Source organism: Leptodactylus fuscus, chromosome 1, assembly GCF_031893055.1.
Source record: "Leptodactylus fuscus isolate aLepFus1 chromosome 1, aLepFus1.hap2, whole genome shotgun sequence".
In the NCBI taxonomy this organism is placed as follows: domain Eukaryota; kingdom Metazoa; phylum Chordata; class Amphibia; order Anura; family Leptodactylidae; genus Leptodactylus; species Leptodactylus fuscus.
The window spans coordinates 104,125,894-104,138,889 of NC_134265.1; the positions used below are offsets into that span (position 1 = coordinate 104,125,894).

General features: G+C 42.1%; 1 protein-coding gene across 2 annotated transcripts in view; it reads left to right on the plus strand.

Moving 5' to 3' along the window:
• The window catches only part of ULK1 (unc-51 like autophagy activating kinase 1), a 62,398-nt gene that overhangs the window by 13,218 nt on the left and 36,184 nt on the right, over positions 1-12,996 (plus strand). For both annotated transcript variants that reach the window (XM_075274842.1, XM_075274852.1), the window contains exons 4-5: positions 6,251-6,283; positions 10,625-10,661. In XM_075274842.1, the coding sequence (XP_075130943.1) occupies positions 6,251-6,283; positions 10,625-10,661 (70 nt within the window). The remainder of the gene's footprint in view (positions 1-6,250; positions 6,284-10,624; positions 10,662-12,996) is intronic.

Genomic DNA, 12,996 nt, shown 5'->3' on the forward strand with positions numbered 1-12,996 from the left:
CATTTTTCTAGCGGAATTGGGAACGGAATCCCCCAGGCAGAGACCGGATGCAGATGTGAACCTAGCCTTACTTTTCATTATACCTTGCTTTCTGATTTTCTGTTCCCGATAAGATAAGTGTGCTATCTTATCTTACCTTGTTCTGGTACTTTCCGGTAATGATAGTGGTGTTTGTGTTTTTGATTATAGCAACATACACCTAAGTACATGAGCTTATAGTGTGCTGGTGATAAAACTACACTTAGTCAGTGGTAAGAAGTGGTCCTTGGTGCATGGAAATCATCTAATTATCATCGATGTCCGTCTTGTGGCTTTTCTTACTTAACTACATTGCTTGTGAATAGAATCATTAGTACATTGGATAAGATAAGGTACATTTCTGTATCATCCTCAACCTCAAACCAGCGGTTAAAAACAATTGTAATGTGTAAACAGGCCGTAAGGGTTAACACCCTATGATCATGTAAAGATATGACTTCTATTATGCTTATTATGCGGATTGAGTATGACTGTACAATACATGTAGAGATTCTTTGGTATGATAAGAGATTTTTATGACGTTGACAGGCCTTTATACACCACCCATATAAACAAGGCTGTGGGTCGGTAGGCCAAACTACTGACGCCACTATTTCTCTACAGCCCAACTCCAACTCCTTCATAAAATACTGACATGGTCTGTCAGAGGCAGTAATCTACTAATCTATGAAAAAGCTAGTGACCGACTTCCTGTGAAAGTAAATGTGCAACAAAATATTCATCTAATTATACAATATCAGCAAATGTTTAATGTAATTAAAAATTATTGATATTTTTATTTCCCATAGCCCTGTATACGGTGGTGACAATCCCGCACAAAAAAACTGTTCATTTCGGCAAAGACTATTGTTATTTGGAAACTTTCCTACTATATTCTCCAATTTATGTGACGCTACACTACAATACGCTATAGTATGTCTTTGCTATCCTGATATCGACACCACATACTGATACGTGATGTAACCTCATTCATGTTAGTGAATAGGTTTCTAAATCCCCATTGTGAAGCCAGTGGTGCCGGTGTGCAGTGGGGGAAGCGGTCATCGCAGTCACACATTCTTATTGTGTCGGAGACTAGTTCCAGCTGAATAGTTCTGCTGCCTTTATATCTCTGTCCCCTGGAGCCAGTGAATGGTGGCAGATGTCCTGCTGAGCACAGAGGTGATGTAAGGTCACAGGTGCTGCTTATAGGACCATCTTAACATCAGTCTCCTCCGACTTCTGCCTGATCTGTAAATTAATTGGCTTTGTTCTTGTTACTGAGAAGACGCTGAATGCTTTCTGGTACATATCCCATCAGCTGGGATTATTCTAATGCGTAATCTACGGCTGTCACGTGGGATTGGAGACGGTTTACTGCAGGATGCTAGCACTTGTTGTCTGCATTGTAAAGGCCTGTGAATTTAGAAGCATTATAACCAACCATGACGTTTAATAGTCAGAGAAATATGACCTATTTACTGGTATCGCGGACAATGATACAGATTGTACAGCACTTTTTAGTAGGTTTCTTTCTTACATTTCCCATTAATGTACTTGTTATTCAGTGGTAACAGAGGTAACCTATTTAGCTGCCTGCCTTGATACGTTTGACAATTTTTGGTGGCCGTCTCATAAATGTTTCTGTGTATATGATAATATGTGTACTTTTCTTATGTGATTTATGGCTTGTGTGTCGGTTCTTTAGAAATAAATGCATTCTGGGACAACACGGTGGCTCAGTGATTTGCACTGCAGCCATTCAGCGCTGGAGTCCTGGCTTCGATTCCCACCAGGAACAACTTCTGCAAGGAGCTTGTATGTTCTCCCCATGTTTTCCTCCCATTCTACAAAGACATACTGATAGGGGAAACAAATGTACATTCTGATCCCTATATGGGGCTTACAATCTACGTTAACAAAAAATAAATAAATAAATTAATTCTCCCCGTTTTAAATGCAAGACAAATCCAGGCTTGGCTGGAGACCCGGGGGGATACAAACATAAAAAAAACGGACTATTACTTACCTATCTCCTGCTCCGATGCAGACTTCGGTGGTATCGGCCTTCTTTAATGACATACTCAAGTCACATGACCCGGGACGCAGGCCCAGTTCATGTGATGTCAGGGACGTCACACAACTAGGCCCTAAGCCTGCCCGTAGCGTGGAAAGGTAAGTAAACACGTTTATTATGTTCCTTTACCTTTTCGGGGCCTCCGATCATTATACTCGGGGGGGGGGGTCTGAAGAGATCCCCGAGTATAATGATAGTGCTTGTGGGGTCCACGGTGTCACTTACCGATTCCGGCCCCTGCCAGGATCGATAAGTAAATAGGGCATTTTACCAGCTGCAATAACTCCAGCTGGTATCGGCCTATTAAAAAAAGAAAAAAAAACGCAGGGGTAGCGGCTGTGGCCGGGCCCCTAATGTCCCGGGCCCTGTGGCAGCCGCTACCCCGGTAGTTACTCCACTGGGAGAGTTTGTTGGAAATAACGGTGAGGTTTCAGCAACTGAGTTGCAGCCGAAATGTGGTAACCAGGAATGGTCACTACATAGGTCAGGGTGTCGTGTGTTATACCCCGACCAATCTTATATTGGTGACTTATCCTAAAAATAGAGAATCAGTTTGTAGGTCACTGAGAACCACGTTACGTTATCTATGTGTTCTTGTAAGACTAGTTTATTGATTTCAATGTATGTACCTACCTGCTCACACATCAAAGTTGCGGGCTGCAGTAAGCAAGATTAGTCCTCATTTTGTGCTCATCCATATCATAACGCCCATACTGAATTAGTGATGTACTTATTGTAAAACAGATGTTTGGCATAATTTCAGTGAATCCTAAATCTCTCTCTATATCTCATGGATTTGTAATCATATTTAACGCTTAATTTCCAGAACTGATAATAGGCAGATTTGCAATTTATTGTATTGTGTTGCACTATTTACTAGTCCTCCCCAGTCTCACACCCTCTGTCACTGATGTGTCCAACATTTTATTACTGTTTGCCAGCAGAGACGACTACATTACGTGGCCAAGTCTACTGGCCAGACTTGCCCAGTCTTTACTGCAGAAAAAGATGGTGGGAACAGATGCAGCCCATGTATGTTTGCCCAGTGGCCTTGGATTTATTCATTGTACAGTGGGATCTGCCAGGGAACAGCAGATTGTACAAAGGATAAATTATTGAGCAGGGAGCAAATATACTAAAATTGTTTCTATTTCCAGCTGGAAGAAATTGGATCACTACATAAAGAGCCCTTAAATGAAATGGGAACAAGCTTATCCTGTACTGCGATGCCTCCCAAAATGACATTGATAAACGGTCTCCTAAAGGAGACCTAAAGGTTTGCCTGTATACATAATGTATGGCTGAATTCAAAATTTAGACTACGTAGAGCTAGATTTTTTTATTTGGTTTGAGGGGTATATTGAATGCAAAGTAAAATAATACTGCCCAATGGTAAAAAATACAAAAAGATGAACATCTTTTTAGTTATTACTTATACATGAACTGTAAATCAAGATTATTATTCGTATTAGTAACTAAATCAACTAAAATTAAAACTTTTTGGTAAAATATAGCATTGTGAAGGGACTATTAATATGAGTAAAGTGTTAGCGATATAATTTTAGTCTGGTGTCTATTGGCATTGGTATGGTTCTGACCCTTGTACCAGGTCTTAGCTTTGGCATGATGTCCCTGGTGTCATTGGTCAACAACAACAAATGTGACTTTAAATGCCTAAGAAGCCATATTTTAAGAGGTCTGGATGGAGAAAGTGACATAAGAGGAAGTAATGGATAGCGGGCATGGTAGTCTGCTGTTGCACTAGTAAACACATTCAGCATCACGTGACAGACTTTAGACCTAGGACATTACAACATCCTGGTACATGGTTACAACCAGAATATGATCCTATGTTTCTATGATACTTTAAATAGCTGTCATCCGTATGTAACCCAGCAATCCAACAGATGTTAAGTATGGTTTTCATCATAATAAGAGAGGCCATACACAATAGAGTAATGTCGCCTGACTCTGCCGATGTCAATGTAACTGACCGACCATCCAATGTACAAAATATTTGGGGTTGTCAGGAGGGAAAGAAGGTGGATGAAGGATTTGAGCATATCTGATCCATTTGTTCTCAGGAGAGACAGTGGAAGCCTAATATTACAGCATTTTATTATTAAAATATATGGAAAATTAGGAAATTTACAATGGGAATTTTTGTTGCAAATTTTTATCTGGTCTAATTTCATTGTCTAAATATATTAGTAAAATCTTTGTCCACTTCCATTTTTTTTTTTGTCACGGTATAGTGTTATGATCTATTACTTTGGCCTTTTATGTGTCCAGTGTTCGCAGTATGGCTTACATGGACTTGTATTAAAAAGACAACTACTGTATGGACACATCCAGTTCCATGAGTTGACATATGGAGGGGTAAACAGCTCCGAGATACATTTAGCAGCATGATATATAACTGTGCACTATGTGAGTACTTGTCCCCTGGCTTCAGCAGGTGTCTTATGCATCTGTCTTGAGTGCTTTGATAGGAAAATGAGGGAGGGTGGAATGTGACCAGACACGTCCTTGTATCCCCAACGCCTTTGTCCCTGTCTAAATAGAAGTAAGCAGACCTACATGTTCCTGACATGAACAGATGGCCTGCAGTGGCCCCTTATCAGTAGCAGGCAGCTGGGGCGAGTGGGAAGAGCTCCCAGGCCTGTTACCAGGCAGAATAGACGTCAGGGCCTGCCTTGTATTGGTATCACTAGTGATGGGCTCCTGTGTCACGTCTGACAATAAGGTGACTTACATATAAGTAACGGATAATAAGGAGGTCTTAATACTTCTGGAGCTGACTGCTTTATGGTAAATGCAGTGTTTCCCTGCATGATTTTTCAGGATTTTTGGAGTACGCTTGAAATATAAGCCCTACTCCGAAAATAAGTCATTAACAAAAAGTGCCCAGGCAGCTATACATGTAAAAAAGTAAATAGTATACAGCAGAACAGATACAGTAGACCCTTCATCAAAGAAATCGAACATCCCAAAAAGAATCGCACCCCCAAATAAAGCAGATTGACCCAAAAGCATTATGCATTGACTCTAAGTGAGCTAACCGTACAATATGGCACTAGTAAGAGTCCACAACAACAAGGGTTGACCATTGGTAGTGCCAGGCTCTCACACACAGATCGGGTAGTCTGTTAGTACATTGGTGTCTGTGTTTTATTTGTATTTCTTGGTTTATGTAAAATTTCTCCCTTCAGAGATTTTCACAGGGTACTGATAGCAAATGTAGATATGTGATTTCACGTAAGAAATATCTTTCCCTTTAAGCCCTTATGTCTGTATTGTAGTTGCTTCTCTACAGCGTAACAAGTTTTCTTTTTACTCCCTTGGTCTAATAAATCCTTGTGGTTCGCCTCTGGGCTTCTTAGTATTATATTAACCAGGCAGCAGAATGTTAATGGATTATGTCTCGGTCAATAAATCAAAGCAAACATTTCTAAGAATCCCCTGTTTTTCTAGTGCATTGTTAGGTGTCATAAAAGTAATATAGATCATATGGCGTGGTGGTGGCAGGCGCAGGTGCAGTACAGTATACCCACAGTTTGGTTGCATCATTGCCGCTCTTCATAAAGTTCTTCTGTTGGTTCTTACAAAGTGTTTTTGGATTTATTTACACATCCGCTTTTAGTGGATGTCCCTTTAAATCTCAGACTGCATGCACACGTATTGACCACAAAGCTCCATTATAATATATAGGTTCATACATCATGTTTTTTGTCTGTTTTTCATGAATAAGTACATTTATTTGTTTTTCACATGTGGAAAACGGATAAACCACAAACCGTACAGAACAAAAAATAAAGCAGGATCATATACTATACGGACATCACATGTCCGCTGAAAGCGAACGTATGAATAAAGCCTTATTCTGTGCAGATGTGACCAGGTGCTATGATGGTATTATTATGCATTGGCAGCCTTTACTAAACAAATGTTGACAGGTGTAAATTTGCACTTTTAGTTTTGCATCTGATTTGCACTTGAGACATAATCCTTTCTGCAATGCTGAACATGTTGCATTGTGTGACATCCTTCTATCATATGCCAGAGAAAAATGTCCATCCTTTGCTGTAACACCTCTACATATCATATTATTGGATCTTATTGCCTGTTCATTTATTTGGTTTTCTGTTTTTCCAGGAGGTGGCCAATTCAGTGTACCTGGTCATGGAGGTAAGTTCTGTGTCCACCTCTTATATTTTCCATTCCTTCTGAATCCACAAAAACTACATGTGTGATTCCAGGCTCAAGGTCTTTAAATATTCCTATTCTATTTGCCTTTTCCTTGGGTCCGTAGTTCGAAGCTTGATCATTTTTGGGCAGCACCAAATACAATAATCTTCAGAATAATAATAAGGATCTTCTGGGACACTAATGCAGCAGGAATAAGGATTTAGTATGTTAGACTTCAGAATGTCCTTTGTTTTTGTCCTTTTATAAGCCACTACTATTGTCTATTGACTCGGCCTTGAAATAATCCTGCATGCTTGACTAAGCCAATTGTACATTGTCACGGGATGGTTAGAGTCTATACTATAGGCAATGTGTAATATATATTTCATGTGGAATGTATTCTCTAACCTGTTATATACATCAGTGTGTAGTTGGCTGATTCGGGTCTAGTGTGTTAGCACATTGTATGCAAATACCTCTAACTAGTGAGGACAATGGGTGGAGATAATCTGATCAGTGTCTCCAAGAAGATGTTGGACGGTGCATTGTCCACAGGAGACAGGGAGTCTGCTCTCCTTGGTATAGGTGAGGGGGGAAGGATCTGTGACTCAGCCCTCCCCACCCACAGATAGAGGAAGTAACAGTCTTAGTATATAGTTGTAGCTAGAAGTTAGTATGTGTTAGCCGGCCTGTGCACAGCTCTGCAGAGAGCCAGAATTTAGTTACAGGACCAAGGAACCAAAGCTATCATTGGATTGTGACTTCTGTGGACTTATTGTTATTACGGTTGATGTGACCGCCGCCGGCTACTAACTTTGTGGATTACAATAAATTGCTGTTGTCTCCCGACCTCTTGCGTCCCTGTTGATTCAAAAGACCATCCGGAGGAAGACGTATACCTTTGCTCCGTGACAACTGGTTGGCAGCGGTGGGATCAACAGCGGACAGCGAGATGGACTACAGCAGCCCAGCGATTAATGGAGCCACAACCTCAGAATACAGGAACTGGACTATGGCAAGTCTAAAATTAAGGGCCCGGGAACTAAACCTGAGTTACCAGGGAAGAACAAAAGAGCAACTGATCGAGGCACTGGAGGAGATGACCCTGCAAAGCGACCATGAGGAGGGCTGCCCCCAGGAGACAGTAGAGATACGGGAGTGGCAGGTACAGACCCAAAAGAGCAGATGGGTTGTTTTGTATGAGGAGGAATTGGCAGTGCTGGGGCTAGAAGCAACTGCAGAGCAAAGGAGTAGAGCATTACAGAGGGCTCAGGAAACGGAGAAGGAGGAACAGAGAATGGCGCATGAAAAGGAAAGAATGGCGCATGAAATGCGAATGGCTGAGATAACTATGAGGAATTATAATCAAACGTCGACCCCCAGCCCAACAGTGAGAGAACCACCATATGTCTCCCATAAACACTTCAAGACCTTTGAGGAAGCGGCTGGGGATGTTGATGGATATTTTCAGGACTTCGAACACCAGTGCCGCCTGATGGAAGTCCCAGAGAAGGATTGGGTCCGGTATCTGGTGGGACACCTACGAGATGGGGCTGCGGAAGCTCTCAGAGCCATGGACCCTAGTGATCAGCGGGACTATGAGGCCATTAAAAGAGCGGTGCAGAAGTATTATGCAGTCACTCCAGAGACCTACCGAGTTCAGTTCCGCTCTTTGTCTTACAATGGGGGAAGCTCCTTCCACATGTTCGCCCACAAGTTGAAGCAAGCATGCAAGCGCTGGCTAGAAGGAGAGGAGGCTGTCACAGTCGATAAGATCCTCCAAGTCATACTTAAGGAACAGTTCTTTTCCCAGTGCCCCGCTGAGATCCGTGAGTGGGTGCTGGAAAGGAACCCAGCCACAGTTGAGCAATCTGCTTCTCTTGCAGATGAGGGCCTGACCATCAAGCCGCAGTGGAAGAGGTTGTTTGCAGAGGAGCGGAAAACTACCACAGTCCGCCAGACACCCTTCAGCCAGCCACCCACCTTTCGTGCCCGGCCTCAGGATTACAATTCCCCCTCTACCCCTGCCCCAGCCCATCGGCCTCCAGCTATGAACAACCCTGTCCCTAGACAACGACCTACTGGAAGAATGCTAGAGCGCAGATGTTTTGGGTGCGGGCGGCCTGGACATTTGCAAGCTAGTTGCCCTGTTAACATGGGGGCACGGGCCACCGTGGCATCCCGGCCTATTCACTACCTGGGAACCACTCCTAGGACAGAAAGTTTGGCCCCATTTCCAGATGACTCCATGAATGACACATCTGTTCCACCTCCAGGGGTCTATGGGATTCAGCCTTCCGCCACACATCCCGCAAACCTTCAGAGGAAGCACTTGCAGGAGGTCCTACTGGATGGCCGAACAGTTGTTGGATTCCGGGACTCGGGAGCTTTCCTAACGGTAGCGGACCCCCGAGTTGTGCGACCCGAGGCCCTAGAGGAGGGTCCTGGCATTTCTATCAAGTTGGCAGGGGGTACTCAAAGACGTATTCCTAAAGCTACCGTGGAACTCGACTATGGTTATGGACCAAAACGATGCACAATTGGTGTGATGAGCGGGCTGCCGGCCGATGTTCTGTTAGGCAACGATGTTGGAAATCTACAGTGCCACTTTGTGGGAGCAGTGACCCGAAGCCAAGCTCAGAGAGACGCCAACATGGATCGACCGGATTTTCTGACAGATGCCAGCCCTTCAACCCTACAACTTTACCATTCAGTACCGCCGAGGGAACCAACACCAGAACGCGGATGGGTTATCCCGGCAGGAGGACATATGAGCTATAGAGACTGATGTGCATTCCCCAATTTACCTGTGTAGGCCAATTGTGTCATGCACATGTTTTGAGAGGGGGAGGGGTTGTCACGGGATGGTTAGAGTCTATACTATAGGCAATGTGTAATATATATTTCATGTGGAATGTATTCTCTAACCTGTTATATACATCAGTGTGTAGTTGGCTGATTCGGGTCTAGTGTGTTAGCACATTGTATGCAAATACCTCTAACTAGTGAGGACAATGGGTGGAGATAATCTGATCAGTGTCTCCAAGAAGATGTTGGACGGTGCATTGTCCACAGGAGACAGGGAGTCTGCTCTCCTTGGTATAGGTGAGGGGGGAAGGATCTGTGACTCAGCCTTCCCCACCCACAGATAGAGGAAGTAACAGTCTTAGTATATAGTTGTAGCTAGAAGTTAGTATGTGTTAGCCGGCCTGTGCACAGCTCTGCAGAGAGCCAGAATTTAGTTACAGGACCAAGGAACCAAAGCTATCATTGGATTGTGACTTCTGTGGACTTATTGTTATTACGGTTGATGTGACCGCCGCCGGCTACTAACTTTGTGGATTACAATAAATTGCTGTTGTCTCCCGACCTCTTGCGTCCCTGTTGATTCAAAAGACCATCCGGAGGAAGACGTATACCTTTGCTCCGTGACATACATGTTTATGGGAAGGTCAGGAAAGATCAGTGATGTTAAGGGAGAGTCACGGCTGGTTGGCTGGTCCTGCTGAAATCGGCATGTTCGACCAATTTTTCTCTATTTCTCTTTAGCTGATAAAGTTCTATTCCTTCACACTTAATCCTCGAGGTGGCGGCTACGTAATGACTATATAAAACAGTAATATTTTTCAGCAGTATGAGCCACAAAATGCTTTGGCATAGGTTTTTGATAAAGTTTTGCAACACAGTTGAAAAACCCATGCGATAATACATCAGAAACACATTTGTGGGGAGTCCTCAAGACCAGCTGTAGACCAGGTGCAAATCTATGGGAACCCCAATTCTGCCAACATTTATGCCACCTTTGTGGTGGAAATGTTGATGAAAATGGCATGGGCGGTGGCCTGGCCTTGGCCAGTTTCAGAACAATGATGGGATTGATGATTGCCTCCAGTGTGTGAATTCAGTCTTTGTAAGGGAATACATCTTGTCACCTTCTTACCCAGGGACTCACTTTCCCACAACAGCTTTAAATATCAGACGTATATTAGCAGACCAATGTCACCCAAAAGGCTAGGTCTACATGGCAACTGAAAGTCACAGGAAGTCCCGGTGGAAATGCTGTCATGTATTTTAGCAATAAGCGGCGGTAACTGTGGTTGGTTCACCACGACCAGACAGTAATGGCAAATTTTTGCTCAAAGGGAATAACTAAAGTTGCATGGCAACCATGATTTTGAGCTGCTGAGTAGCACTAATTTAGATGTCAAGATCTGCAGATGGATTGTGCATAGTTGTAGTCCCGCCATCATTGGCTTTGTACAGTATAATAATAAATATTATCCTGTGTGTATTATTTGTACAGACATTCTCACTTTTTGCCGTCTATGTTCTGCTTTTTAGTATTGCAATGGTGGGGACCTAGCAGATTACCTGCACAGTAAGTATACCATTTATTTTACTTTCATAACTGTAGCCATTGAAGAGAACATAACTGCACTGAGCAGAGATTGAAGGGTACATAAAACAACAATAACTGAATTGGAAGAATAAGTCATTTATTTATTACGGGCCTGCTGGAGCATGTTGTAATGAAAGATCATAAAGTGAATAACATGCCTACTGCCGGATTATGGCTGGTAATCGTATCCTGTGGTATTCAGTGGGCAGAATATTTAACCTCTTTGTATGTGTAGAAGGTGGTTTTATTATATTTTTCCCCCTTTTTATTAGGAATCTTCTATTTTGCACATCTTGTGTAATAGTCATCACTTAGTATGCAGATCTCTGATTTGACAACTGTATTTTATCATTCTACTGGGATATTTCTCAAGGGAGACTTGGGTATCTACACTACGTGAAACAGCGGACAAGCTAGTGTCAGGATGCATCAAGTTTAATACGCCCTCAAAGATAGTCTGACTACTAAACAATTTTATGTTTACCTCAGTAGCAGACAGAATAAAAAGACATTCACCAACTTGTGCCCATAATTTTATATTATCTTTATAACCGCCATCTGGTGTTATACAAAATAACCAGCTCCAGTTAAGCCTGATCTGGCCAAACATAGACTAGCCATAAGGACAACAAAGGCACATTGTGAATTAATATATGTCACCGTCTGTTATATCATAAAATCCTCTTCAATGGATATTTTACGTACATCAGTTGTAATAGCATATGCATAAAAACATATATACTCGAGTATAAGCCGAATTTTTCAACACAGTTTTTGCTCGGCTTATACTCGAGTCAGAAAAAAAAAAAATATATATATATATATATATATATATATATATATATATATATATATATATAAAAATATAATTTTTTTTAGGAGGGGGAGGGGTCTATGACTAGCCACAATATCAATGTATTGAATCTCCCATAAAATAGTGGGGAAAAAAAGAAGCTTTAAAAAATGTTTTTAAAAAGTTGTAAATCACTCCTTTCCCTAGAATACATATAAAAGTAGAAAATTACTGTGAAACACATACACGTTAGGTATCCCTGTGTCTGAAAGTGCCTGGTCTACTGAATATAGGGGATCTGCAGTGCTCCTGTTCCGTTGGGAAGGGGTTAATAGGAGCACTGTAGATACTCTATATTCAGCCAGACTGAATTCCAAGTGTGGGTAAAAAAACAGTCCTCAAGCTCAGGGAAGGGGCAGACAGACAACCAAAACACCCCCTTCCCTTCCCCTTTCCCAGCATCTACTGCACCCAAAAACTCCGACCATTTTAATTTTTGAAATTTTCCAGTAGCTGCTGCATTTCCTCCCCTCGGCTTATACTCGAGTCAATAAGTTTTCCCAGTTTTTTGTGGTAAAATTAGGGGCCTCGGCTTATATTCGGGTCGGCTTATACTCGAGTATATACGGTAGATGCTTGAGTGTGATTCCCACACCATACAGAATATGGTTAGAAAGTGATTTCATGTAGTAAACACAAGTACAGGATAGATTATGAAACATATACATCTGATATAACTAAAGCTGACTGTAAGTTTAGATCACTTGTACTAGGCAGTGATGTTTCTTGACCTCTACGCCTGCTGACTCAGAACCACAGTATTCATGGTTCCATCTGCCATTGTTAGAAAATATTAGGCTCTGTTCACACTATGCCACAGCATATGTTGCCCATTGATCACGATTATAAGATTGTATACCTTGCATTATATTTTTTGCAATGACAGTCTGCGGCACTTTCTTATACAGATAAAAAAAATAAAGTATAACAATACGTACCACCTTGACAAAGGCAAAAAGGACACAATTTTGGCCTCAGTTGGATTAGTGATGACTATGGTTATTGTAAGGACATACAATGTGTGCTTTTACAGCACGTGCTCCTAATGTATTCACATACGTGAGGTGAACATAGATTTATTTGGTCATTTCTTAGTTATATTTATTCCTGGAAAAGTTATATATATAATCCACTCCCTGCCAGGGTTACAACCAGCTTACCTACACTCCAGCAACCCTACCTGACTATACAGAGATATTTTACGGTGGCATACTGTATGTAGTACTGCATAAATAAGCTGTGTTGCCATTTCTATATTTATTCGTTTCACTTGCCCTGCACCTTTAGTTGGCCATGCTGTAGCCATTGCCAGGACTGCAGAATATGAGGCATAGCATGGAAGTGATATTTTAACGTTCCACATCTTCCAGCTTCTTTCGTTTAGCATCTCTGGGAATATCTTGATCTTTTCCATTTGCAGGGCATGGTTATGGTAAGACTTGGCTCTGTGTCACTTTCCAT